The 25,287-nt window shown below is 52.8% G+C and overlaps 1 protein-coding gene across 1 annotated transcript in view; it reads right to left on the minus strand.

The window, feature by feature from the left end:
* Window positions 1-1,193: 1,193 nt before the first annotated feature.
* Window positions 1,194-25,287, minus strand: part of EEF2K (eukaryotic elongation factor 2 kinase) — a 39,991-nt gene continuing 15,897 nt past the window's right edge. Inside the window, 16 exon segments of the mRNA XM_061548913.1 lie at window positions 1,194-6,050; window positions 6,986-7,096; window positions 7,445-7,623; window positions 7,899-8,023; window positions 8,563-8,751; window positions 9,348-9,488; window positions 11,898-11,954; window positions 12,319-12,393; window positions 12,816-12,880; window positions 14,085-14,295; window positions 15,604-15,731; window positions 16,309-16,441; window positions 16,629-16,778; window positions 22,569-22,740; window positions 23,897-23,934; window positions 25,148-25,208. Of these exon segments, the coding sequence (XP_061404897.1) occupies window positions 6,987-7,096; window positions 7,445-7,623; window positions 7,899-8,023; window positions 8,563-8,751; window positions 9,348-9,488; window positions 11,898-11,954; window positions 12,319-12,393; window positions 12,816-12,880; window positions 14,085-14,295; window positions 15,604-15,731; window positions 16,309-16,441; window positions 16,629-16,778; window positions 22,569-22,740; window positions 23,897-23,934; window positions 25,148-25,208 (1,834 nt within the window). The 3' untranslated portion in view covers window positions 1,194-6,050; window position 6,986.

Genomic DNA, 25,287 nt, shown 5'->3' on the forward strand with positions numbered 1-25,287 from the left:
CCCTGTCTTCTCTGTGTATGTATCTCTGCTACCTTGTACCTCGTGTCTCAGTGTCTGTTCACGAGACCTTGTCCTCTTCATTCTAGATTTAAAGTTTTCGTGACTGCAAGGATATTTGAGTTCGCGTCTCCCATCTTCTTGCTGTATTTGCCTCCGTGCAGTTTGCCGTTCTGTGTGCGATGTCCCTCTGTGTGTTCCCTCGCTATATGTTTTGCCCCATTTCCACCTGATGATGAGCGCTTGTGTTACGTTCGAAACGTCGTGATTTATTTCATTTGTGATTTATTTAAAATTTTATTTAATTTCTACATACCAATGAGTATAGTAATTTCTGCAGTCACGAAAGCTTCAATTCTAGATTAAGATCGACCCCCACCGTAAATGTGCCACGTTTTTTTAGCCTCGCATCGTCAGCCACGATCAATCCACCGCTGGATGACAGTATCCGTTGTCCATTTCTCAGAACAAAAAACAAATCTCATCTTGCGCGGCGTAATAAGCCGCATAGAGGCACTCTACCCGCCCACGAGTCGATTCCACCGCTCCATCTCCACCGACCGGGTCAACAACGTTCCCTGTCTCCCTCTGTGGACGCGTTCCTTGCCCGCCACTCCGTGATGGTGCTTCATCGGGCGCATGGTGATACGAACCCTTTCTGCCTCGCGCTGGCCTCAAGCCCCCCCCCCCCCCCCCCAAATCGAAGGGTGATCGAACAATGCCATGAACCTGCTGCGGCTACGTTCTCTACTGGACATGTGGAACAAACACAGCGCTTTATAGCTCATCAGATTCCTCCAGGATAAATGTTCCGATTCTGAAATACACGCGGTCCCCCACCACTCCCCGCCTCTAAATGTTTATTTAAACGTCATCATTGAAAGAACCTGTGACCAAAATCACTCGGAATGCCCCCTCCGACCTCCTCAAGACCTCGGAAGGTCAGCAGGCGTCGAGCCTACCTACCTTCTCGGACCACCATGTACACCGGTCGTATGGGGGTATCAGTGCAACATATCCGTTGTTCTGCACTCCAACCTTCACTAACCAGCGTGGTGAAGTGTGGACAACATCCCCCACCGTGTGAAAGTGCTCGTAACGGGCTCTGGGATATGATGCGTTAATGTTTTTGTTTAAAAATTGCAATCGCACACAATAATCATTCTGTGCAGAGCAGAGACGTTGGGAGTCGTTCGTTTGAAACCCAGCCACACATTGTGAAACTTTATTACAACGTAACATATACAGAGCGCGGAAGCTGTGTGTGTGTACACTGCAACTCTTTGTTGAACTTTTTTCGCACCGCACGTAGCCTAATCGTGCTCATCGAAGGTTACGGTAACAGTTTCACCAACATGCCGGGCAATTGCTGTTGTCAATTGTTTATTTTTCATGACAAGCTGGAGGGTAAAAAAAGAAAACTACTTCCACGCGACTCGCACCGTGCAAAGGCGCGCGCCGTCTGCGATGCTGCAACTCAATCACAGCACAACCGAAAATTCCCAGTTCTGTCACCCCTCCAATCACAAACGACGCGTGAGTTGGTATTGCCGTCCATTGGTTTTCAATCATCGTTATTATTTTGCTATATACAGGGTGATTTTTTCTTTCGTTTATAGATGTCACGATGATTTCTACGAATGATCCTCTGGCGTGCATCTCAACGGACCATTGAATGTTGTAAAAACGATGTTTGACTACGTGAACAAGATAAGTGTTGTTCATTGATTCAATAAGTGTGTCGAGGTTGGTGGAGGTTAGGAGACATGATGAGGTGGGTGATACGCTGATGTGGGACACACGTGGAGGTCTGAGACAGCCACGTGGTGGGAGACACGTAGAGGTGAGATCGGAGGTGGAAGATACGTGAAGGTGGAAGATACGTGGAGGTGTGAGGAACGTGGAGGTCTGAGACAGACACGTGGAGATGAGAGACGCGTTTAGGTAGGTTACACGTGGAGATGGAAGACACGTTGATGTGGAAGACACGTGGAGATGGACGACACGTTGAGGTGGGAGGCGTCGTAGAGGATTTGAAATCACATTATGTTAACGGGGAGTATCCGATAGATGGATCACCCTGTATATTTGATAACAATTCAATTGCTCTATATATTCTCTCTATATATATCATTATGGGCTAATACACGTGCACACACATGCAAAACTCGAATAAAGATCGTTACGAGATTCGTAGCGGCCAACCACCACGGAGATGGCAATACCGGTCAGCCGTACGAACAGAAACCTTCGTAAGGTTTGTAAACGCACACACCATAGCGGCCAGGAGAATCATGAACACGTCGGAACATACCGTGCGCGCACAACAAAAAACAAACCCCTACAAATGCACAGGATGTGGGGAGTCGTTAAAACTACGAGTACGCAAAATCAGTGAACGGTTTGTGTATATGGGCATTTCCATTTGTTTACGTTTTGCACAAAAGAAGCTTAAGACGTGTTTACGTTTAACAGTATTCACGGAAAAGGAGGGAATGGGGGGAACATAGGCGCAGCCCTGCAACGTCTTTCTCCCTCCACGAGAGGGAGTCCCCCCCTGTTCAGGGTCACGGATTGTGGCGGCCTCTTCTACGCTCGCCAGACAGAGACGTCTTTTGACAGTTTCGTGGAAAACAATGTTAATTACAATGATATTACACACACACTCCCCCCGCCACGCGTTTGGGGTGGAGGGGTGAATGGGTGGAAGATATCACTCGCCACTGATGTCAGCCGTGGCTCAGAATCAAACACAGGATTCATACTTGAGCGGAAACAAAAAATCACAAAGCAAAGCACCTTGGTGAAACAAAAATAACCACAAACAGTACACAAAACGAACTACTCTAACGCCAGCAGAAACAACGAAGCCCAACAGAAGGGCGGGAAGTGGGGGGGGGGGGGCATTAGGCCCTGTAGCAGGGGGGTGCCGGAGTGGGCCCTGTACCACCACAGGCCCCCGTGGCCCACCCAGATTCACCCTCCTGAGCGGACTATCACTGACATGGTGGCCCAGACAACAGCCGAGCTGCTGCTGCTGCTGCCATCCCCGCCGCCGCCGCCGCCGCCCACACCCCACGATCTGAGAGGAGCTGGAGTCGGGCCTTGGGGGGCATGAATTACAAAGGCAGCAGAATTAACTCTGACCCCCCCCCCCCCCCCACATGGTAACCGACTGGGTGCACGGTGAAAAACGACGTACTCCCGATGCGGCCATCTAGGAGGTCTGCAGCACCCTGTGCCCACCAACGAGGTGGTGGCTGTTTAGCTCTGCGAACACCCAACACTGACAATTCAGACGGGGCCTTGGCGAATGCTGGTGGTGGGGTGAGGGGCAGGGCTGGTACCAATGGTTCACTGGCTATTTGGTTATGGCTATGGTCAGTGGGATTGCCAGTGGCGTTAACTGGTCGACTTGCCGGTTAGGGACACCAATGGTTGGCGAATCGGCTCTGCAACAAACCAACATTCCTTAAATTTGGCCTTTCCATTTTTTTGGGGGGCATTTTTCTTTTTGCCGATATTTCAGAGTTGGCATGTGCATTCATAATTATAACTTCACCACCGCACAGACCCAGAGAAGCAGCACTGCTACACATCACATTTCGCGGTGGTGGCTTGGCCCAGCGGTAGCAGCATTCACACGCTCGTTGCGGAGAGATTCAAGGTTAAAATCCAGCAGCCTCCCTGATTATCGCTGCGGTGGTGATAATCAGTGGACGCTAAAAGTTCCTCTCAAATCATTCGCAAGGCTATTGTGTGCCGGCATCAGGGTCCAAATTTGCCAAATTCGAATATTACTGGCTAATTACTGAACTGAGTTCTAACTTTCTATGAAATTTTACACGGATAATTCCAATTGGGATTATACATAGCAATCATCGCCCCCCTACTGGCAGACTAATTGCCCCAGGTCACTCATGCAAATGATACTCTCTTGGACTCTTGAGTTCCTCACCTGTTTAAACAAAATAAACTCGAACTTACGAAGTCAGAGGTTGCGTTATTAACTCACGATACAGAGCGAGGGCTCAGGCCTGCGATCAGAAAGCCCACGGAAGAAGTTTGCACCATTGCGTTTCAGCGCGTTCAGTCCCTCTAGGGAGGGCGCCGTTTAACTTCTAATATATTCCATTCCTCCATGAGGCCTAACCCAACATCGGCAACAAAGAGCAGCCAAAAATCACACGCTGGGCTTTACCCCCTTCCTACTCCACAAACCGCCACCAGAGTTAAGCAAGCTGTCATTATACCGTACGACATTAAAATTCGAATTAGACGGACCTCATTCGAGCCAATTGACTGGTTAACGTTTGTGGGGCCTTGCTCGGCTCCGTATCACCTCGACTTCGACCCAAAATCCCAGGCCATAAAAAAATAAAAACGCCAACATTTTTCGTCACGAAACCACCGAGCCAACGCTCTCAGCCAGCGACGGCGGTGAGAGGCGTGCGGTGCTCCAAGACGCAGGACAGAGAAGGGGATTCGGTGGGAGGCCGACGGCGAACGCCGATTGAGAGCGGGAGGTCTCTCGCCTCCTCCCAGGCGCGAGAGCGACGCCTCGCAAAGGGTGGCGCCATTTCGCCGCTGCGTGGGGGACGTTTCGGCGCCTCGGATTGTCGGCAAGTCTTGCATATTTCACGACGGCCCGCGGGTGCCGCCGTGCCGAGTTCGGGTTATTGACGCCGGGGTTCACTTTCTCGAGGGCCGTCGGCTACGAGGAGTCGCGACCGATAAGTAAACCATTTTCTCCAATAAAAAACAATCAGCAAAACGATTGCTGTGGGCCTCTCGCCGTCGGGAAGTACGGTACAATAACGTAACGTAACAACTTCCGCGATAAACAGCAACACATAAAAATCACTATCCGATCAAATTCTCCAGGTATTCGGCGATTTCGTTAATGACAGCAGACGCGACGAGAAACCGAAAACGGAATTCTCCCAATCTGCTTTCATCGCAGCTCATCAATGCGTTTAGTATTTGGTACACACTGTATATCTTTTACCGGATAATCTTCTCTCGATAAAAAAAAAAGTCCACCGGAATCCACACATCCGGCGGACGCTGGTGTGGAACAAGGCGAGGTCACCTTGTCAACGTTAGCGGCCTATACGCCTGGGGAGGGCTACGTTTGAGAAGCTGGCGGGTTTCTAAATGTGCTATTTTTTTTTCTTCTCTTCTCTCAACCTCCCAAGTCCTCGTTTGCTTTTGTAAACTAAGCCGTTGACGGGGTCTTGAGACGTTCGATAGCGTCGGATGGCGGCTCATTCTCGCGTCTTATAAACGCGCGGGGGGGGGGGCTTTCGCGTCGTGTGATATCGACATTATGACCGTACCGTACTCACGAGTGCTTTCAAATTTACTGTGCAATGTTTACGGTTCAGCGTCGAACCCCCATTTAAGCGCCAAGAAATACAACCAGTCATCCCGCCGAATGCCGATGAATCACGGCGCGACAGCAAAAGCAAATGCCGCAAGGTCAACGGCAACGTAACATCGGAGCTGATGCTGCGGTTGAACAAATGAAAGGTTGAAATGCGTTCGCCAATTAGTACCAGTAAACCCTCATTTACATTTTCTGGTAAGTGCTACGAAATCAAAAAGAGGCAAAATGTCGACATCAGACAAAGTTAAATCCCTTCCGTTGAAGGTCAAGAGCAGGAATTCACAAATAATTAACGACGCCTGCCCATCTTCCCGCAGCCATGGAACCGTCCCGGGGAGAGGTGAAGTCAAGGGGGAGAAGTCACGTGGATCCGCTCCCACACAGCCTACTCATCACACACACATCACCTGCTCACCACTCAACACACACACGCAAACCACCCGCTGAATACACACAGTACCCGCTCACAACACACGCACGAATCACCGACATACAACGCCCGTTCACCACACACCGTCCGCTCACCACACACACCGCCCACTCACCATGCACACACACGCTCACCGCACCACCACCCAACATGCACACAGACCACCCGGCTGCAGCAGTCGCGCTGGCCTGCCAGCACCAGCGTCAACCCTGGATGAAATCCGTCCTCCGACTCCTGCACGGGACACACGACCAGAGGAACAATGAGATGGACAGAATCTGCAGCATGGATCTCCCCCATGCCACCTTCACCATGGCGCAAGTGAAATATTACGTCCGCCTGTCTTCAGTTTCATTTATTTGGTATAGCCTTGTGAGCCATTCGCCTCTTGAATCGGGTGCAACCGCAACAAACAAAAATCTAAAACATGAACAAGAAAACATCTTAAAGTGACTATGCTCAAACAGAAAAATCCTGGAAAAAACAGCAAAAAATTCTTCCAGAAAAAGCACCGTACACCAATAATGTGTGCAAAAATCCCAGTGGGATGCAAGTCAAAAAACAACAACCACAAGACAACTTAGATTAAAGCCGTACTACAACAAACATGGCCAAACCAAAAAAGCCCAAAAACGTTGTCCTCGCAAGTAAAAAAAAAAGCTACAAAACCCTTAAGCCAACGACTGCGAATACTGTTTTACCGTGCGGTGTAGCACGACACTATGGGCGGAAGCGTTGATCGTTCCTGCTGGTGCAACAACCATGACGGTACACTACACGCCGTTTGCATTGCAGTGGACGTTAAAGATCCCCCCCTGACGTCGTTCACAAAGCAGCAATCATTGCCCCCCACTGGCAGACTTGAATGGAGAGCTTCATGATAATAATGATAACACCTCTTTGTCAATCCACTTCTAGAAGGTATCCCCCCCTCCGTGTTGAAGGAGGTGAGGGGGCCAGGACTGGTTCAGATACCACTCGCCACCGACGACGTGAGCCGAGGCTGGGAATAGATTTCAGTTCGACGGGTTCGCAGAAAAGTGCGCATCGACCGCTGTGCCACCACTCCCCCGCCAGTTGCATCACCGCACAAACTAAATCGAAGTTGATCAGTGCGAGTCTGTGAACGGGGGGGGGGGGGGGGGGGGCGGAGGATTGCCGCTCATCACCTCACTCCTCGACGCCGGACCACGCCTCCTCCGCCAGCTCGTAGTAGCGGTTCGCGAGCCGCCCCTTCATCGCCTCCATGGCCGCCTCGGCCGCGCTGGTGAACAGATCCCCTGCACGCGCACACCACGGCAGACACAGACAAAGAAACCCCCCCCACGTATAGCCTTAACATACTGTTGGGGCAAGTGGTTTTAGCAAGTAACACCTATAAAGGCCAGAACGGCACACGAGAGGGCGGGTCGCCAGCACCGCACTCGGTCGCCGTTATCTCCTTATGCAGCGGCAGGTGCTCATTTGAGATCGAGTCAACCAAGGGAAGGCCCGGGATCGGTTCAGATAATCGTCGGTGGTATTGGCCGCGAGCGGGAATCGAACTCTGGCCGCCGGGTTTCGTAGTGCGCCCTCTGCGCGTCCCATCGGTCACGGGCAGCAGCCGTCAGCGCGTGCGAGCCTCTCACCCGACTTCTGGGGGTCGCAGGCGACGCCGTGCCCGCCCGCCATGTAGATCTCGGCCTGGCGCGCCAGCAGAATGTAGCTGGGGTCGTCGCTCGTGCCGTCGTACTCGCCGCCCTCGTCGTACTCCGTCATGTTGAGCGCCGCCTCGTACCAGCGCAGCGCCTCGTGCCAGTCCTGCTTCCTGCGTGCGCACGCACGGATTGCACGGATGACGGACGGCCCCTCGCTCGGCCATCGCACCCACGTTCACCCCGCGGGCTTGTAGCGCATTTGTCGAGGCAAGCAGCTTGCCCCGGTTAAAACCGCAGCAGGTTACGTGCACTGACAAGAATAGATTACCTTCACTGACAACAATACGCTCCGCCAACTACGACTACCGCACAGTGGATGGTAATAATAGTAATAATAAAAAATAAATGAAAGTCGGTTTGCCGCGTCGCCGGGGCGGCTACCTACCTGCCGCGGCCCAGGTTGGTGCCGGTGTCGTAGGCGCGCGCCACGAACAGCATGGAGTGGCGGTCGCCCGCCTCGGCCGCCTCCAGCATGAAGGCGAAGCCGAGCGTGGTGTTCTCCTCAGACTCCTGCACGCGGAAAACGCGGAACGCGCACGCACGCACGCCGTTCGCCGGACTTGGCGAGGCAACCTGGGCACATGCACGTAGGTACGTTGAACTTCTCCCGCACCGTACGTAGTCAACCGTGCAGCAGTGTCGGCGCTGGCGGATGGGTGCGGGGACCAGCGAGCGGGTGGGGGCGGCCGAGTCGGTGTGGTTGGTAGACGGACGGGTGGGTCTCAAGCGACGTGGACAAGTGAACAGGCGTATGAGGTGGCGGGCTGACAGGTGATGGAGCCGATTAGCTGGATAGGTGAGCATGCTATCAGACAAGACAGGGGGGTCTGGCAGGTCGGTGTTGAGACTGGCGAGCAGGCAAGTGAGTGGGCAGGTGAGAAGGCACATGAGGAGGCGGGTGAGCGGGATGGTGAGTGGGGAGGCGATTCGATTGGCGAGCAGGCAGGTGAGCGCGGGTGGCTGGCGAGCGAGCGAGCGTGCGGGTGAGCGTGCGGGTGAGCGTGCGAGTGAGCGTGCGGGTGAGCGTGCGGACCGCCCGGCCGACCGACCTCCATGGTGAACTCGCCGAGCACGTCGTGCGGCAGCTGCAGGTGGATGCGAGCGAGCGCCAGGATGGCCTCCATCTCGCCGCACAGCCCCGCGTGGCGTAGGTGGAAGAGCGCCGCCTCACGGTCCCACGGCGCCTCCTTCTCGCCAAAGCGCCCCGCCTCGTGGCACTTGGCCATCTCCAGGTGCACCTGGGCGTCGCCACGGGGGGCGTCGTCAGAACGAGCACCACCGGCGCCGCCACCACCACCACGAGCAGCAGCAGCACTCGCTAAGAGTCAGCTGCCACTATTACAACCGCCAGCGACACTATCGTAGCTAACACTAGCAACAAACAAACACCAACAACAACAACAACCGCCGTTCGCCAGTAAGTGGCGGTGACGTAACCACAGCGCTTGTGCCACCACCACCAATGTAACTATCACCAGCAGTACTACAGCCAGCATCAATATTACAACCACCAGCATTAGCCAACACCGGCGCTGCCACCGCCACAAGCACCGAAACCACAATGTAACTACCACCAGCACTACTGGAGTCAGCACCACTGCTACCACCATCGTCAACATCACCACTACCACCGGCGTAACCAACTCCACAACCACCACCGCCACGGCCGCCAGCAGCGTAACCACCACCAACACCAGCGCTACCAACACCAGCACCAAAACTAGTGTCACCACCAGCGCCAACACTTAAAGCCACCGTCGTTATTATCATTATCACTGCACAATAATGTGTCTAACTGGTGGCTACCCGGCAGCGGCGCTCCCGGACGACGCACCTTGCCGAGGACGGACTTGCCGATCTTGCCCTGCATCTCCAGGTTCTGCAGGCGGTTCACCTCCATGGAGACGCTGGACGGGCGGTGGCAGTGGGCGCGCGACGCGTGGAAGTTGTCCCACTTGATGCTGCAGCGGAAGTCCTGCAGGGAACGGGCAACGCAACAGCACGCGGCTTTACGACGACGCGTCAAACGAACGTCGATCACCCAAAAGGGGGTCCCCCCCTCCCTCTTCCCCCCCCCCTTGCCCATGAACGTCTGGCAGTTCTCCAGCATCGGTTGAAGCAAGCCCGACTCATGGATGTCGAAACCGGTCCAGAGTTTTGCTTGCGTCGAACCAATGCTGCAAAAACAAAATGGAAAATTACTCCCAGAAGGCTGCGTAGTCGATGCGACGTGTAATTTTTTACGTGGAAGGACATGTGTATATATATTTGATAAATGATGAGAGAATGCCACAAAACGATCGTTAGCTGATAAAACAGCGCAGTTATACGTGTCCCTCCACTCCCACATCTGTTAAGTTAGTATTGGTTAAGGCTTTGACACGTTGGTAGGCCCGCGCACTGTAAACGTGCCGAGCAACGTGGCGCTAGGAGCCTTCAACTATTCTCGAGAAATGGTCACCTTCGTACGATCAGTGTTCTCTACAGGCTGTTGTACCTCCGCATGTATTTTTAACATGCGCGCTTTTTGTGCCCCTACTCGTTTTAACGAACCCAATCGTCAACGCAGCAACAAAGGAAACTTCGCAAAACATGCTGAGCAGGGTGCTCCTGAGAACGAGTCGCGAGGGTCGAGCAGTCACGGTTCAGGCTCAAAAACTCGCACGACAAACACGATTGCAAGCAACACGCCGCACGCACGATGGCAACTGCGCAACCAACTAGGGCTTGCCGAACAACACAAACCACGTGAACCCACTCCAAGTCTTCGAGCAGCTAAAACAACGTTTGTTAATTCCCGAGGCGTAACAATCACACGGGGGAACCGTGCAGTAAAAACCACACCGCATGGGAGGATGCATTGTCAGCTCTCGATGATTTATCAAAACAGTGCACACACGATGTTATCGTTCGACCGAACAAGACGGTGTCGGTTAAGCGTTTCCTTCGTCTAAAAACGGGTCGAGGAATACCCTCGGTCGAGATGCAGTCGTGCGTTGGGTCAGGCACAGGCGCCGGAAGGCGACACACGGCGCGACCCGCGGCGATCGCCTGCCTCCCCGGCGCAAGGCCGATCGAGGATCCGTCAACACCCGGGGGTGGGGCGCACTCCTCTTCCTAACCCCCCCCACCCCCGCCACCCACCCTAGGAGAGCGAGGATCAGTCGCGGACGGGGAGGGCCTGTGTGGTCTATCGCGCACGACCGAACGTCGACATTGGAATCGATCAAACGTGCCACCCGCAGCAACGTGATTTGGGTCGATATTAACATTTAATATTTGCGCAAGACTGACACAATGGGTGGGTACCGGTCCGGGCCAGGAGAGGTTGTGGGGAGTGTGCCCCAAGGTGGAGGAGGGGGGGGCGGTGAGGGGTGGACCGGAGGAGGCGGGGGGGGGGCATGCACGAGCGATGGACGACGCGCGCGACACCGCCACCTGCGTGGGGAGGGGCACGCGGTGGCGAGGGGCCGGCAAGGGGCTGTTATCCTCCTGCTCACACAGATGCGCGCGCAGGGCATCGCGTGAATCACGGCGGCCAACGCGCAACACTCGGCGGATCGCTCGCCGCGCAGCGGCGTTCTCTTTAGGGAACGGCAACGCCACGCGGCGGCGTCGCGAGCGAGGGCAGCGCGACAACGCGCACGGGGAGAATTCGCGGCCCGCGTTAAAGACACGGAAGTCTCGAATCGATTCTCTGAATCCGTTATCTTTTGTGTAATCTCAACCGGCTCGTTTGTCCTGCATCGTCTGCCTCGCTTGTTACAGTCCCGATCCGTACTTGCGCGTAATGCTACGAAGCGCTCAGTAGGTGACAATCCTGAAAGTCTGGAGATGTGGGTGAGGCTATATCCTACGTAAACGAGTGCACTGCTAATCAATATTTTGTTGTTGGGTTTCGCCACGTGTCATTAGCCCTCCCCCATCAGAATGTTGGCATAAAACAGCCACCACGTGGCCTAACCCCACAAAACAAATCGGGATTATTGCATCGACTACAAAGTTAAGTGTAATATTAATGTCAATAACAGTTTACTCAGAGATGCACAACACGATGCATTTTTTTAAACTTTGAATGTAGAAGATGGGATGTGTAGAAAAAGTATCTACACTTTTATAAATAATGTGGAGGGACATACACGTGTGTATGTGTATTGGAAGGAGGTGTGTCATTTGTCTGCTTATACATTTTATGAGCGATGAGTAAGGCACAACGCGATTGTCCGCTAACAAAACACAGGGCAGTTGTAAACGTCCGTCCACCCCCACCACAACCTGTAAACTTGGTCTGGCTACGTATGGGTAAGGTAAATAAAAAGACTCGTAAAACGCCAAAATCAACGTCGAAGATTTGTGGGCGCAAGCAGCGGCGAGCGGGACTCACCCGCCGAACAGAATCCTCATCCGACTCGCTCTGTCTCTTCATCCTGTTCACCGGTTTCTGCGCAAAGACGGGGGGGGGGGACAATAAGTAAAGCCAGTCCCAGCTACATATATATATAAATATCTCACACGGGACAACGTGATGGGGCCGCGTGTTGCTCGGCAGGACAACCGCGAAAACACATCGCAGAGCAATCAAAGTCCTACGCTCTGTGAATCGACGCGGTTTTGTCGCCCCGTGACAGCGCCGACGTTTTGCGCAGACGCTTTGTGCATTCGTCCTGCAAGGCAACCGTGCCCGCAGCCTTCGCCTGCCCAGCCCCATCCCATCCCACCCCCACGACCCAACCAGGATTGGGAACCGCCGGCGCAAGGTGTTGATAGTGCAGCGCGTGGGTGCAGATGTGCGGAGGGACACACACCTGGTCGTGCATGTCTCCTTCCGACTCGCTCTTCCTCTCGCTGGGGCAGCCGCTGTCGCCGTTGTTCTCGGACACCTGCATACACGACGTTGGGGCTCGTGAAAACAAGACAAAGACCCCTCCCCCCCTCCACATAGCCTTTAATAGACTGTTGGGGTAAGTGCTGTTAGTGAGCACCTACGAATGCCGGCACGGCGCACCAGGGGGTAAGGTGGCCAACACCACGCCCGGCCGCCTTTATCGTCCGAGTGGCGATGTTTGCACACTGCACTCATTTGAGGCTGAGTCGACCTAGGGGAGTCCTGGGACCGGTTACGATAATCGTCACCGGTGTTGGCCGTGAGCGGGAATCGAACTCGGGACGCCGGGTTCGTAGCGCAGCGTAGCGCCAAGTGCCGCACTACCGCTCGCGACAATGCACACTCCGACATGATTTATCGCTTTGCAACCCAGGTGTGGTGTCCCTGGCCGGGCTGCGTGCGCCACCGCCGCCGCACCTTTCTCTCGCGGTCTCCATCTTGATCGGGGCTGTTGTCGATTTCGTCAAACACCGAGGTCCACCCTGCGCGAAACGCAAAACCAAACTCAAAAACGAAAGCATACGGCGGGGGGCCGAAGCAGAGGGTGGAGGCCACGGACGCACGCCGGCTGAATTAACGCGGGACCGATTGGCAGGACTCGGTCAACTATTCAACTGGATCCGTGCTGCCCAATCATCACGGTGATGGCGTTGACCAGGACTCACGGTCAAACTCAAAAAGTCGTGCTCGTTTCCACGCTCACCTGAGCCAGACGTGGAAATTTCATATTCCTATGGTGGGGGTGAGTAACCACTATTACACAGCGATCAGCGTTGTTCAACGTTATTTCAATAACACCGATCATCGACACCGGTCAACGACCCAAACGCGGTGTAAGTCCATTACAGCCGAGTAACTCCAAGCGAGACTATCTCTGTCTCTTGAGTTCCACTCCCCTCCTTGGTTCAACGAAACTAAACCAAGTAAACCGACGACAATTGCAGCGACCAGCGCCGAAGCAGCCCTCCTTTCGCTGCGGGCGGGGGGGGGGGGGGCGCTAACTTTTGAAATTACGTCTTAAAACTCACCTAGATTTGTACAGACTTTGCCTGCGACTTAACATTAAAAACCTATTTTTGTCGTCAGATTGGATGCCTCCGAAACAATTATTATTACTCGCTTTTATCATAGTTCTTCATTTAATTGGAATTTCGAAAGTAGTCACTGACATTATTTTTTATGAACTTTATATTTCGCTTAAATTGTATCGATACTTGCGAGTGTAAAATTATTTTTACGTGCAGTGCTTTGAGATACTTCAATATTAAATGAGCTATAAAAGAGATAACTATTATCATTATGACCCGCACCATCCAGCACGGCCAAGTGAAACTATAAACAACAGTTTTTTATTTTAACCAGTTAAGGCCCACTGAGCCATCGAGCTCTTTTTCCGAAGCGACCTGGCGATCACAAATTAAAGCTCAACTCTAAACGCCTGTTGTTGATTCTAAATGTGGAGGGAAAACCGGAGAACCCGGAGAAAACCCCACATGACCATGGGGAGAGACACCGCAAACTCCAAATATATAGCAGGCGTCAGGGTCGGGATCAAACCCGCGACCTCCTGCGTATCAGGCGAGGGAGTTAACATCTCACCATTTTTATATCATCTAAATACTCTAAAACGCACGTTCATTCTAAATGCAGGTGGGATGGGCGATTTCGTGGCGGTGGCGGCCTCACCCATGGGCGAGCGGCCCAGCAGGTGCTCGGGGGGGCTGAACGACATGTGCATGCCGTGCAGCGAGGACAGTGAGGAGCGCGGCGACTCCTCGGGCGTCATGGACGACTCGGAGAGGCGGGGCAGGCGCGGGGGTCGCCCGTCCGACAGCGAGCGCATGCGGGGGCTCCCGCACACCTCCTCGCAGCCACGCAGCACCGTCTTCGACGATTGCTGGGGGCACAGATGTAGGCACGGGCGTTGACGTGTGCGCGCGAGATGCGGTGGGTTATGGGGAGCGGTGGTGTAGCGATTCCCGCTCACGGCCAACACCGGTGACGATTATCTGAACCGGTCCTGGGCCTCCCCTAGGTCGACTCTGCCTCAAATGAGTACCTGGTGAGGTGTTTAATCATCGCCACTGTGGAGATTATAGCGGCCGGCTTGGTGCTGGCCATCCACCCCTTTGAGTGCCGTTCCAGCCTTCATAGGTGCTCGCTAACAGCATTTGCCCCAACAGCCTGCTAAAGGCTATACCGTTGCCGTTGATGTGGTGGATTTGAAGCTTTTGTGACTGCAAGGATTCATACTCTTAGGTTTTTTTTTTCAGTAAAGTCATGTAGGTAAAAAATAAGTAATCAAATAATAGAAATAATACTAGAAATAAAAAAATAAATCACGACGTTTCGGAAGCAACACAAGTCTCTGTCATCAGGTGGGACCGTCACAGCTAAATTTACTGTATCAAGTGAGGCAAAATATTTGGATTGTCAGCCAACACCGGTTAAATCGAGGTGCACCGATTGTTCTCTTTTAGCCCCGCCCCCCCCCAACACGTTCCATTCAGTGGCTACAGATAAGCCCCTCCCCCCCTCCCCCTTAACTTGTATTTCTTGGAATTTTGCCTCACTTGATACAGTAAATTTATCTGTGACGGTCCCACCTGATGACGGAGATTTGTGTTGCCTCCGAAACGTCGTGATTTATTCTTTTAGTTCTATTATTATCTCTATTATATTATTATTTATCTTTACCTACGTGACTTTACCGAAAAGAAAAAAACAACCCAAGAGTTTGATGTGGTGGTTCGGGGGCCGGCAGCAATATGCTGATACTGTCGCCCAAAGGACGACGATTGTGGCCGCGACGTCCATGTCGGCAGGACAGCGTCGGCGCGAGCGACACGATGACGCCGGAAGAGGACGATGGACGGTGGCAGCGACGCCGCGGCGGTAGCGGCAAAGCGAGGACGGGCGGCACAAGGCAGAGATCGCAAACGGATTTTGATTCCTTACCCGTACCCGGCCGCACCAGGGTCACAAACGGGTACCCGTACGCTACCCGTACCCGTACCCTACCCGAAATGAGTGACAAACGGTGACTCACCAGTGACTCACGGCCTACCCGTACCCGGCCGCACCAGGGTCGCAAACGGGTACCCGTACCCGGCCGGGTACGGGTAGCCGGGTCTCGGGTAGGGTACGGGTATCGGGTACCCGGTTGCCACCTCTGGCACAAGGGCAGCGACGCGGCGACGCTCACCAGCAGTTTGATCGACTGCTCCAGCGCGCTGCGCTCGTGGGACGAGAGGTCGAAGGGGGTGAGCCCCATGCTCTTGCAGATGCGGTTGCACACGTGCGAGTGGAAGAAGAGGGCCATCCCACGCACGCCTGGACGGGCACGCGGAGGGAGACGCGGGGGGTCCAGGGTTAGGGGTGCGCGGCATCTCCGATCAGCACGGTTGGCTATGTACGGGGCGGAAGCAGTTCAACGTACATACATACAGGCTGTGCGCAGATGCGCTCCCCTCGTCATCGCCACCACCACCTCCGTCAAAGTTTCATTCCGCAGACCGATTATAACTTGTTGGCCACTCACGAATATAAAAATTTGGGAAGTTTGTCACGCAAGCGACCTGCTCTGCGGGCGCTGGTGTGGATCGCTACATTGCAGGACCGCGAGAGGCTGATCAGAATCAGAATATTTTATTTATCCTGGAGGAAACCGATGAGCTATGAAGCTCTTTCTTACAGTCGTCCAGTGAATGATGATGATGATGAACTTTACAGATTGACACCAACATTACTACAGCACGCACTGACCAGCGTGGTGAGGTCCGGTCGAACAACCCTCACGACACGCACAGGCGTCGGGAGGCACTCTCAGATTGAGCAGAGGGGCTGGTCACGTAAGTATTTGTCGTGCGAGACTGTGGCGGAGTGCGGAGACGAGAGGTGGAAGGCTCACCCAGGTTGCCGTCGCCGTAATCGGTGCCCTGGTAGGTGTGGATCTGGGGGTCGGTGTAAAGGTCGCCCACGCCCTGCACATCCACCACGATCAGCTGATGACCCGAACGCTCGAACGAGAAGTGGCTGAAGGCCTGGGTGGAGCGCGCACGGCAGAAGCGCACGCACGCACGGGGACAGCGTCAACACCATCGAAGTCTGTAAATGCTACATGGGGGGGGATCTCTGTCTTTGTGTGTGCGGTTGAGTGGGTACACACACGCGCGTGAGTGTGTGTGGGGGCAATGTAGGGCGCGCGCGTGCGGAGGCTGCGGGCGTCACCTGCGGCGTGCAGCGCATGTTCTCGTCGCGCACGAAGCCCGAGTTGGAGTTGTACTTGAGGTACTTGCCCTCGATGTAGTGCTCCAGGTGGAACAGCGGCTTTTCCGCTCGGTTCTTCAGCTCCAGGATGCACACCTGCATGATGTCCACCTGAGGGGGGACGGGGGGGGTACAGGCAGGAGGTAGGCCAGACTAAGGTGAGCACCACACCGTGTGTTTCTTAAGGGACGTGTTTACTTTTTGTGTGTGCGTGCGAGAGACCGTGCTGCACAATTTGCCGTCGAAAGTCTCCCCACATTATGACAACTTCCGGTCGGCGCTCATCTCCAACGTCGTTGTTGGGCCGGTGGTGTAAACTCCATGATTATTAATTATCAGGCGTGGCGGCGCACACACCTGCAAGAGAGTGCTTAAGAAGCAAAGGTTTACGCGATGAACCTCACTCTCGTACGCACAGCGAGTGTGACGTGCTGCCCTCCGCCGCGTGTCGGCCACAGTTCACTTGAAGAAGGAATCTCAGAGGTAGCTCTGTGACATCCGCTTCCGTTCTCTAACACGAAGGCTCGCACTGCTCTTCAAGACATCCGAAAGGATCCTGCGTCTTGTGATGATGTGACGGCGACAGCACAACTCGATTAAACAGAAGGGAAGTTCCGCCGAAATCCTCAAACTCCCAAACCACATGCACCACAAGCAGGTGGCCAGAAGATGGCAGTACAGCAAAAAGTTTTGTGACCTTCCATCTGCGTGGGTTTTCTCTAGGTACTCGCAGCTTCCTCCCACACGAAGCAAAACACTCCCTAAAATGGAATTGACCAAGGAAAGTAGAAGCTGTGTATGAGCAAACCCTATGAGAGGGTTTGCTGTGCTCAGGCCAGCTGTGCTCATATCCAAAGTCATGTGCTTGTATCAGAAGCTGCGTTTTGCCTCCACCCCCCCCTCCCCCACTAGTGTAAGTTTCGCCAACTGTCTTAACCCAACCAAGTGATTGCCTAACGCACCCGGCTATTGAACGATAACGGTTGCCCATTTGCATTCTTGTTAAATTAACAACTGCCGTTTCCTTCCCGTCCGATTGGTGCGGGTTCCAGAGACGCTGTGCATTTCTTCAGACCGTGTCGGGAGGGGGGGGGGGGGTGTTGAGTTAACGCGGCAAATAGCTGTCACCGACCAGAATCTTGCACGTGTGTTGAAACTTCTTTCACACCGTACGTAGCCAACCGAGCCCATCCTGACGTTTTCTATTTTGAGCTCCGGCACTTGTTTGTGTTTTGGAGAAGGCCGTCGTTCGGGAGGGCACGTTGATTGGCAACCAGTCTAAAGGTCGCCTTTCACTTGCCGACTTCGCTTAAACACGACACGGCACAATTCGGCCGTCCCAAGGCGAGCGAACCCCCAAGACTGTGTACCATGGTGGCGTTCGTGTTTCTTTTTGAGTACAAGGAATGAGTAGGAACTTTCTTTTCAAAAACACCGTTGCTGAGCCTAGCCCGCTCCCCCCCCTAAAAGGCCCGGAATATCAATCGGGCAGCAGCAAACAGCACTGCCAAAGTTTGTAACTGATAAAGAGTTGACAAGTTTTTGGACTGAACAAGGTGATGATGATGGTGGTGGGGGGAGGGAATTCCAAAGTGAAGCAATGCACGGGGAGATGCAGAAAGAGAAGCGCTTGATGGGAGAGGCACAAAGTCAGGGCAAAGGGTGAGAGCGCGAATCTGCAATTACTTGCCTCTAGGAGGTATTTGGCCTACTCTTCCACGCTGGCCGGAACCTCTTAGAAGAGGTGCGATAACCACACGCAACCCCGAGATCAGCTGATTAAGACGGTCCATGACTGGACAGACTTTGTCACATGCGCCTTACTTCACGTAAACATGTTAATTGCGTCCAGAAAAAATATTGGAAAGGAAGTAAACATTTTAATCCCATTCACTGGCTGGATTATTTGTTTGCAAGGATGTATATAAAACTTATTGATTATCCAAAGAGCTTTCATCCGAACAAATGGAACTTGCCGGAAAAATTCAACAAATCAAATCGCAAACTCAGGATGTGACAAGGATGAGGCACCTGTCTAAAACAAGAGTTGTCAATCCAGTCCGGCTTTCCATGACAACCAAACAAAGGGAGGCAAAACTCTCTCCCCTTTTGTGTACCACACCCTGCTACACAAGCATAATCGGAATCACCCAGACTGGATTCGGCTCTGAGACCGAGGCAGGAAATGTGCCGATGTAAACAGAACAAAAAAGTAGACACAGAGCCAACCCTAACTAAATAATCCAAATCCCCCTCATAATAAACTCGGACAAAAACAACGCCCATCGGGGCCACAGCCTGCGCGATTGTTTGCGTTTGGGCCGATGCGCTCGAGCTGTTTACAGGCACCGCGACGGCCCCGTGGCATTACCCGCCGCAGAGGTCACGACGAGCCCTTATCCAGCAACCAAGGGCAGCCGCCGTACGGGCGCACGGGAGCGTGGAAGCGCACACAACACAGTCGCTCTCGAGCTATGGGATCGTGAAAATATTATCGTTGCCGCGACTAATAATAACAAACAACAAACACACAGACGCATCATGTACACTCGCGCACATGCATGCAGCGCCCACATGGCCTGCCAAGAGCTGTGTGCGTCAGCGCTAATTCAAAACAGGGCCACGTGAACTCACACGACACCGCTCCCTAGACGGGGGCGGCTGCCAGAGTCTGACCGCAGTCACGTAGACACAGCAACGCACGCGCATGCGCAGACACGCGCGCGCGCGCTGCAAACACGCGCGTGCAAACGAAGACGCGTGCGCGTGCAGCACGCGCGCGCGGGACAGGTGCAGGCCGTCGTCACAGTCAAAACCGTCACACGAGGGGCCTTAAATTCAGCACATGGTGCACGCGCAGCACGTGAAGTACGGTCAAAAAACACCATCAAGGACTAGACGACACGGGGAGCCGTGCGCATGCAGCGGCGGATTGATAAAAAGGGGCTTTGCGTGCATGTGTAGATACACATTGTGGTATTCTCACACATGCAGCATAAACAGACGCGCATTGTAGTGTTCGCACACATGCATTGCACACACACATACAAACGAAACGACACAATCATGCAGGTACTGGTACTGAACACACTTCCATACACGCAGACACACTCGTGCGCGCACAAAAAAGCATGCGCACAATGTCTTCATACACCGAGACACGAACACGTGAACAAACAAGTACCATACGCAAACACCAGCGATCATGCGCAGGCATAAGCACACAATGTCGGGCAGTCACAAAGCAAGCACTGGTATCACAGATGCAGCACCAGCAATAACCGCTAAGCCACACGACACACAAACAAGCGTACACGCGCACACATACCACACCACACTCTGCCGTTTTGCCAGCATACTGGACTAACATTGGTCCAGTCACGTGCCAAAGCAATGTTGGCCGTACAGATGGAAATGTTCAGTTGGCTGGATATGGACAATAGATATGGACGTGAGTTATAATCGTAATAATGCTCATTTATGGCCCTGTGTCATTCCACTGCTGGATGAATGTCCCACAATGCCGTTCCGACCACAGAGGTTGTTTGACCATACTTCACCATTCTGGCTAGTGCGGGTTGGTGAAGGGGAGTTGGAGAGGGGTGGGGGTGGGTGGTGTTTGGGCCCAGGATATGTTTAGCTATCGCTCGCCACTGATGTTAGCCATGGCCAAGGATTCAAAACTCAGGTCGCTGCTTTGGGTCCATAACGGGAGTTCACTAATCACTCTGCCACGGTCATTGTATGTCTCCAGGCGTTTGTTTAGATTTCACTCACCACTGATGTCAGCCCTGGTCGGAAATTAAACTCGGGTTGCAGTGCGCGCCAACCCCTGACCACACAACTCCTCCCGCAAGTTGCTTTATTTGCAGCGCTATTGTATTGCACGGTAAAATGTAAAATGAGGTAGCCAGTTAATATTTCCAAGATGAGATTACATATTACAAATGGCGCAAGGAGCCGCTGATGTGATTTATTCATGAAAGTAAATGTTTGCCAAGGCCAAGACAATTTCTCTGTCTGGCAGCAGCAGCATTCTTCCACTGTGTCATTAACCACAGTCCACCTCGACCCATCATCACCACCCTGTGCCACCTTGTACCACCCTGTACCTCTCACCAGCACCCACCTCCACCCTCTGCCTCTCACAAACACCCCCCCCCCCACCCTGTCCCTCTCACCACCACCCACCTCCACCCTCTGCCTCGCACAAACACCCACCCCTCCACCCTGTCCCTCTCACCACCACCCACCTCCACCCTCTGCCTCGCACAAACACCCACCCCTCCACCCTGTCCCTCTCACCACCACCCACCTCCACCCTCTGCCTCTCACAAACACCCACCTCTCCACCGTGTGCCTCTCCCGGTAACTATCGGAGAGCCTGATCGTTCAGTAGTGTCAGAGCCAGCACCGTGAGATTACTCTTGAGGGCAGGGTCACCAGACGGGCGGTCATCTCCTGTTGGGGTGCTGTCAATGACGGGCAGCCCGCTGTGGCACCACCCACGTTCACGGTACCACCATGAAGTAAACCAATGAACATAAACCGAAAAACCAATAAACGAACAGGTTCTATCATAGGTGTGTACTTAGCGAGTGAGTGTAATCATTACCCACCCATCGATAACAAAAAATAACCATGTGCGTTGTCATGGAGAATATAAATAACAGAATAGACACGCAGATAATAACATGTCTTATTTATAGATCTGTCTCTACGTAAAAAAATGTAAGTCGTTTTTATACCACCCATTGGCCCCCCAAGGAAGTCTGGAAAAGAATAATCATTCTTTTCAGCAGCATTGATTGAGTATGAGCAGATTCTGGACTGATTTTCGACATACTGTCTCATCAGCAGAAGTCAGAGGATTGCCCTCGCCAGTATCGTCAGGCCCCTGTACAACCACCCATTGACCCTCGGAGCCACAGCTTAAAGAAAGGGTCCTTGCCTAGATCATCAGGCAGTTCACCAGCATCGATTCAAGCTGTAATGATGCGGCCCTTCATGAATTTAAAACAAACCACGGACCGAATGCAGGAACGGACACGCAAAGATTCTCGCAAGTGCGACAGAGAACTCCAAACAATGGGCTACGTAACTTTGTGTGATAGCAGTGGGTGAGTGGCGAGTGGATCAGTGAGTGGGTGAGCGGATGAGTGAGGAGGTCGGCGAGGAGTACGTGGATGGGCGAGTGCGTAGGTGGGTGGGGCGAGTGGGTAGGTGGGTGGGGTCAGTGCGTAGGTGGGTGGGGTGAGTGGGTAGGTGAATGGGTGGGTTTATCGTCAAGTCAACAACTCTCAGACAAGATGATTGAACGGCTAAATCACATACAGGAGAATCTCTAACAGTTGCCCTACGTAAGCCAAAGACAAGGAAGTAAAGTTTAATGTCATTTTTCTGAATTGCAAAGATGGAACAGTTCAGCCACGGGTGTGCATCTACAAGATAAGAGCCTTGACTTAAAGCTTTCGTGATTGTAGGAATTCAAGGAAAACCGAAAGACTCAAAGAATAAGATAAGAGCCATTTGTTGTTATGGGGTCATGTCTTCTTGTAATCCGGCTCAGAGGAGACGGGATCCAATTCAAAAAGCACAGGTGGTAACATTACCGCAGGTGGTGCGTTTCTCAAGCCCGCATCGATTGATCAATTTAAAAAAACCTCACACTCGTGAACATTGCACACGCACTACGACGAAGGGCCGTAGCCCTAAACGTCACGAGCGTGCGCATGTGTGACCGTGCATACGTACGTGTGCCTGTTCGCATGTGCACGCAAGCTCGTGACAGCGTGTGTGCGCGTGTGTGAACGTACGTGCGTACGTGAGCGTATGTGAGCGTACGTGCACGTGTACGCAAACGTGCGTGTGTACGAGACAAGCGTGCCCGCGCGCGTCCACCTTCTTGGGCGGGTTGTGGCGGTTGTACTCCTCGCCCCACAGCTTGGCGTCCATCTGCAGCCGCACGTCCTCGAAGTAGACGTCGCGCGTCACTGGCTCCATGTAGCGCTTGACCACGTAGTTCGACGCCGACTTCCACTGCTGGTGACGCGCGAAGTTGGACAGCTTCTTGCTGTGCATCGCAACAGCAGCAGCGAGTGAAGGGTCAGAGGTCGGCCACGGCTCAGGCCTCGCTTGCACAGGTCTCTCTCCGGCACTCTTCCTCAGTATGCATTCACTCATCTTTCATTGCAAGATATTCATTCCACCTCTCTCTGCTGCACTCTCTCATGTACTCTATTTCTCTATCTCTCTCTCTCCTTCACTCCCGCAATCATGCAATTGTTGTCCTTTATTGCTATTTTCCTCTCTCGATCACTCCTCACTCTCCCAGACACTCTCTCTCCTCTCTCTCTACTGGTCCATCTCGATCACAGTAAGCTCTCCCCTTTCTCTCTGTACCCTTCTCCCCATGTCACAATCACGCTTGATCGTTTCGTCTCTCAAAGTCTCCCTCCCCACCTGACTTGGATTCCAAGCCGCACTTCTTAATCGGAGTCAGTCACATTCTTGAACTGCTGCAGGTCTTACATCTGCAATACTTTACAAGTGAACATGAGGAAGTGGGGCTACTCCAGCGACTCCGGTGAGACACGGCCCTGTTGAACATTCACCGGTCTGTGTCGGCCCTGCAGGAGTCGTGGCACTATAAACGACCTGGCTATGGATACACACTAGGCCCATATCACTATGGGTCTATCTACTGCGAGCATTCTCTGGTTTAACACCCATGAGACAATGTCATAAAAGAAGGCCGTCTCTGGTGTAGGCCAATCCGTTTCAAAGACAATGCATCTTATATAATTATCAGAGTAAGTTATTTGAACGTTTTGCCACAAGTACGTGTGGTTGATGCAGACTTCATGCCTTGAAATAGGTATCTCTTTGGTGTTTGAACATCTTTACACCCCCTGTTATATTGCCATAATGGGTAAAGCCTATTCTAGATTTGAAGTTTTCGTGACTGCAAGGGCCCATACCCTTTGGTTTTTACCTACGTGACTTTACCGAAAAAAACAAAGAGTATAAAGCCTATTCTTAGTATTTTCATCATTTTGATACTGACAAAAAGGGCCCCACTGTTATTTTGAATTGTTTAGCGCTTTAAAGTGGAAGGGTAAGACGAGGCTTAGTCAAAATCCACGACTGACAAACTAAAAAAAGCCTGCGCTCCTCGTAACCATAGCCTGTGCATTCTAAACGAGGATACGGTTTCGTTTTGAACTTACGTCCGAAAGCACTCCCTCATCGCGCCGCGACCAAACGGCTGTTGGGAACACGAAAGGAAAAAACGAGCGTGTCAGTGCGGAGCCATCGCGACGTGACCACACAAAGCAAACAACAACAACTTATTTCACATTGCGTATGTTTACATAACACAGACGGAGTGCTGGTGCAGTGATTAGCACATTCACTGTTCTTCTCTGACCACCCTAGTCATCCGACTTTTGATTTCCAGACACGGCTAACAAGTCAAAGCTGAACGGGTCCTTTGCTCCTTTGCTTAAATAACAACAACCTGCCATCCGCCACTAAGTGGCGGTGACAGTCACCACGACGCTTGTGCCAGGCCATGTGCACCTTGAGGCCACGTGAAGTGTCGAACGCCCGCTGGCAGGAGGTCACGGGGCAGACCCAGGTGCCACGGGTCGACTGACTGAGATGACTGGCTGATGCACCACCTGTGCCCCCTACTTGTGCCAACTTGCTGTGCTTTAGCCACCCGGCGCTCCGCTCGTTGATGTGAGCGTCGCTCCTCCGCCCTCCGTTGTTGTTGGAGGGCAACTGCCTCCAACTGCCCAGTAGCGTCCTTCACGAGCCTCCACCACAGAGGCCGATCTTGACACCGCTGGTACCAGTCATCGACATTGCTTAAATGAACCTACAGTGACCAGCATGGTGAAGTATGGTCAAATAAACCTCCCCCCCACATCTGACGTGGCGTGGGAAGGCCTTCACCCAGCAGGGGTATTGTTGACTAGTTACTTATTACTTATTCTATCTACATTTATAATCGGGCGCCACTGTGGAAGAGATATTATCTCCTTCGCCTGGTGTGCAGGAGGCCATGGGTTGGATCCTAGGCCCTGACGATGCCTGTTGTATATTTAGGAGTTCCCGTGATCCCTCTCTCTATGGTGGTCGTAGTCGGATGTTCTTCACTGGGTTCCTCTGGTATTGCCCTCCATATTGAGAAACCTGCGTTCAGATTATTTGGCTGCGACGATAAATTCCCACGCGTGATGATGATATAAGCCACTTCGACGAGCTATCATCATGGCCATGTCGCCTCTGAAAAATAGCTAACTGCGCAATGGGGTCTACCCGGTAAATAAAATAGTAAAAAGCAAAAATTTTAAAGCAAAGAGCAAAAAAAATTGCAAATTGTTTTGGAACCCATGGTGTCAAGACACAGGAATAGTGCAAAGCAAAAGGATAAAAACAGCATTTGTTTTAAAAAAATCTAAATAAACGTGCACCTGCTTCGCCATTTTCATGAAAACTTCATCCTCCACCCACTTGGACGTCAGCGCGTTGTACCTGTGTTGCACGCCACGCGCACACAAACACACGGTCATGACGGCTCCGGTCATGCGGAATTAACTTTCAATTCACCTCT

Source organism: Lethenteron reissneri, chromosome 10, assembly GCF_015708825.2.
Source record: "Lethenteron reissneri isolate LAM-NWPU_2019-01 chromosome 10, ASM1570882v1, whole genome shotgun sequence".
In the NCBI taxonomy this organism is placed as follows: domain Eukaryota; kingdom Metazoa; phylum Chordata; class Hyperoartia; order Petromyzontiformes; family Petromyzontidae; genus Lethenteron; species Lethenteron reissneri.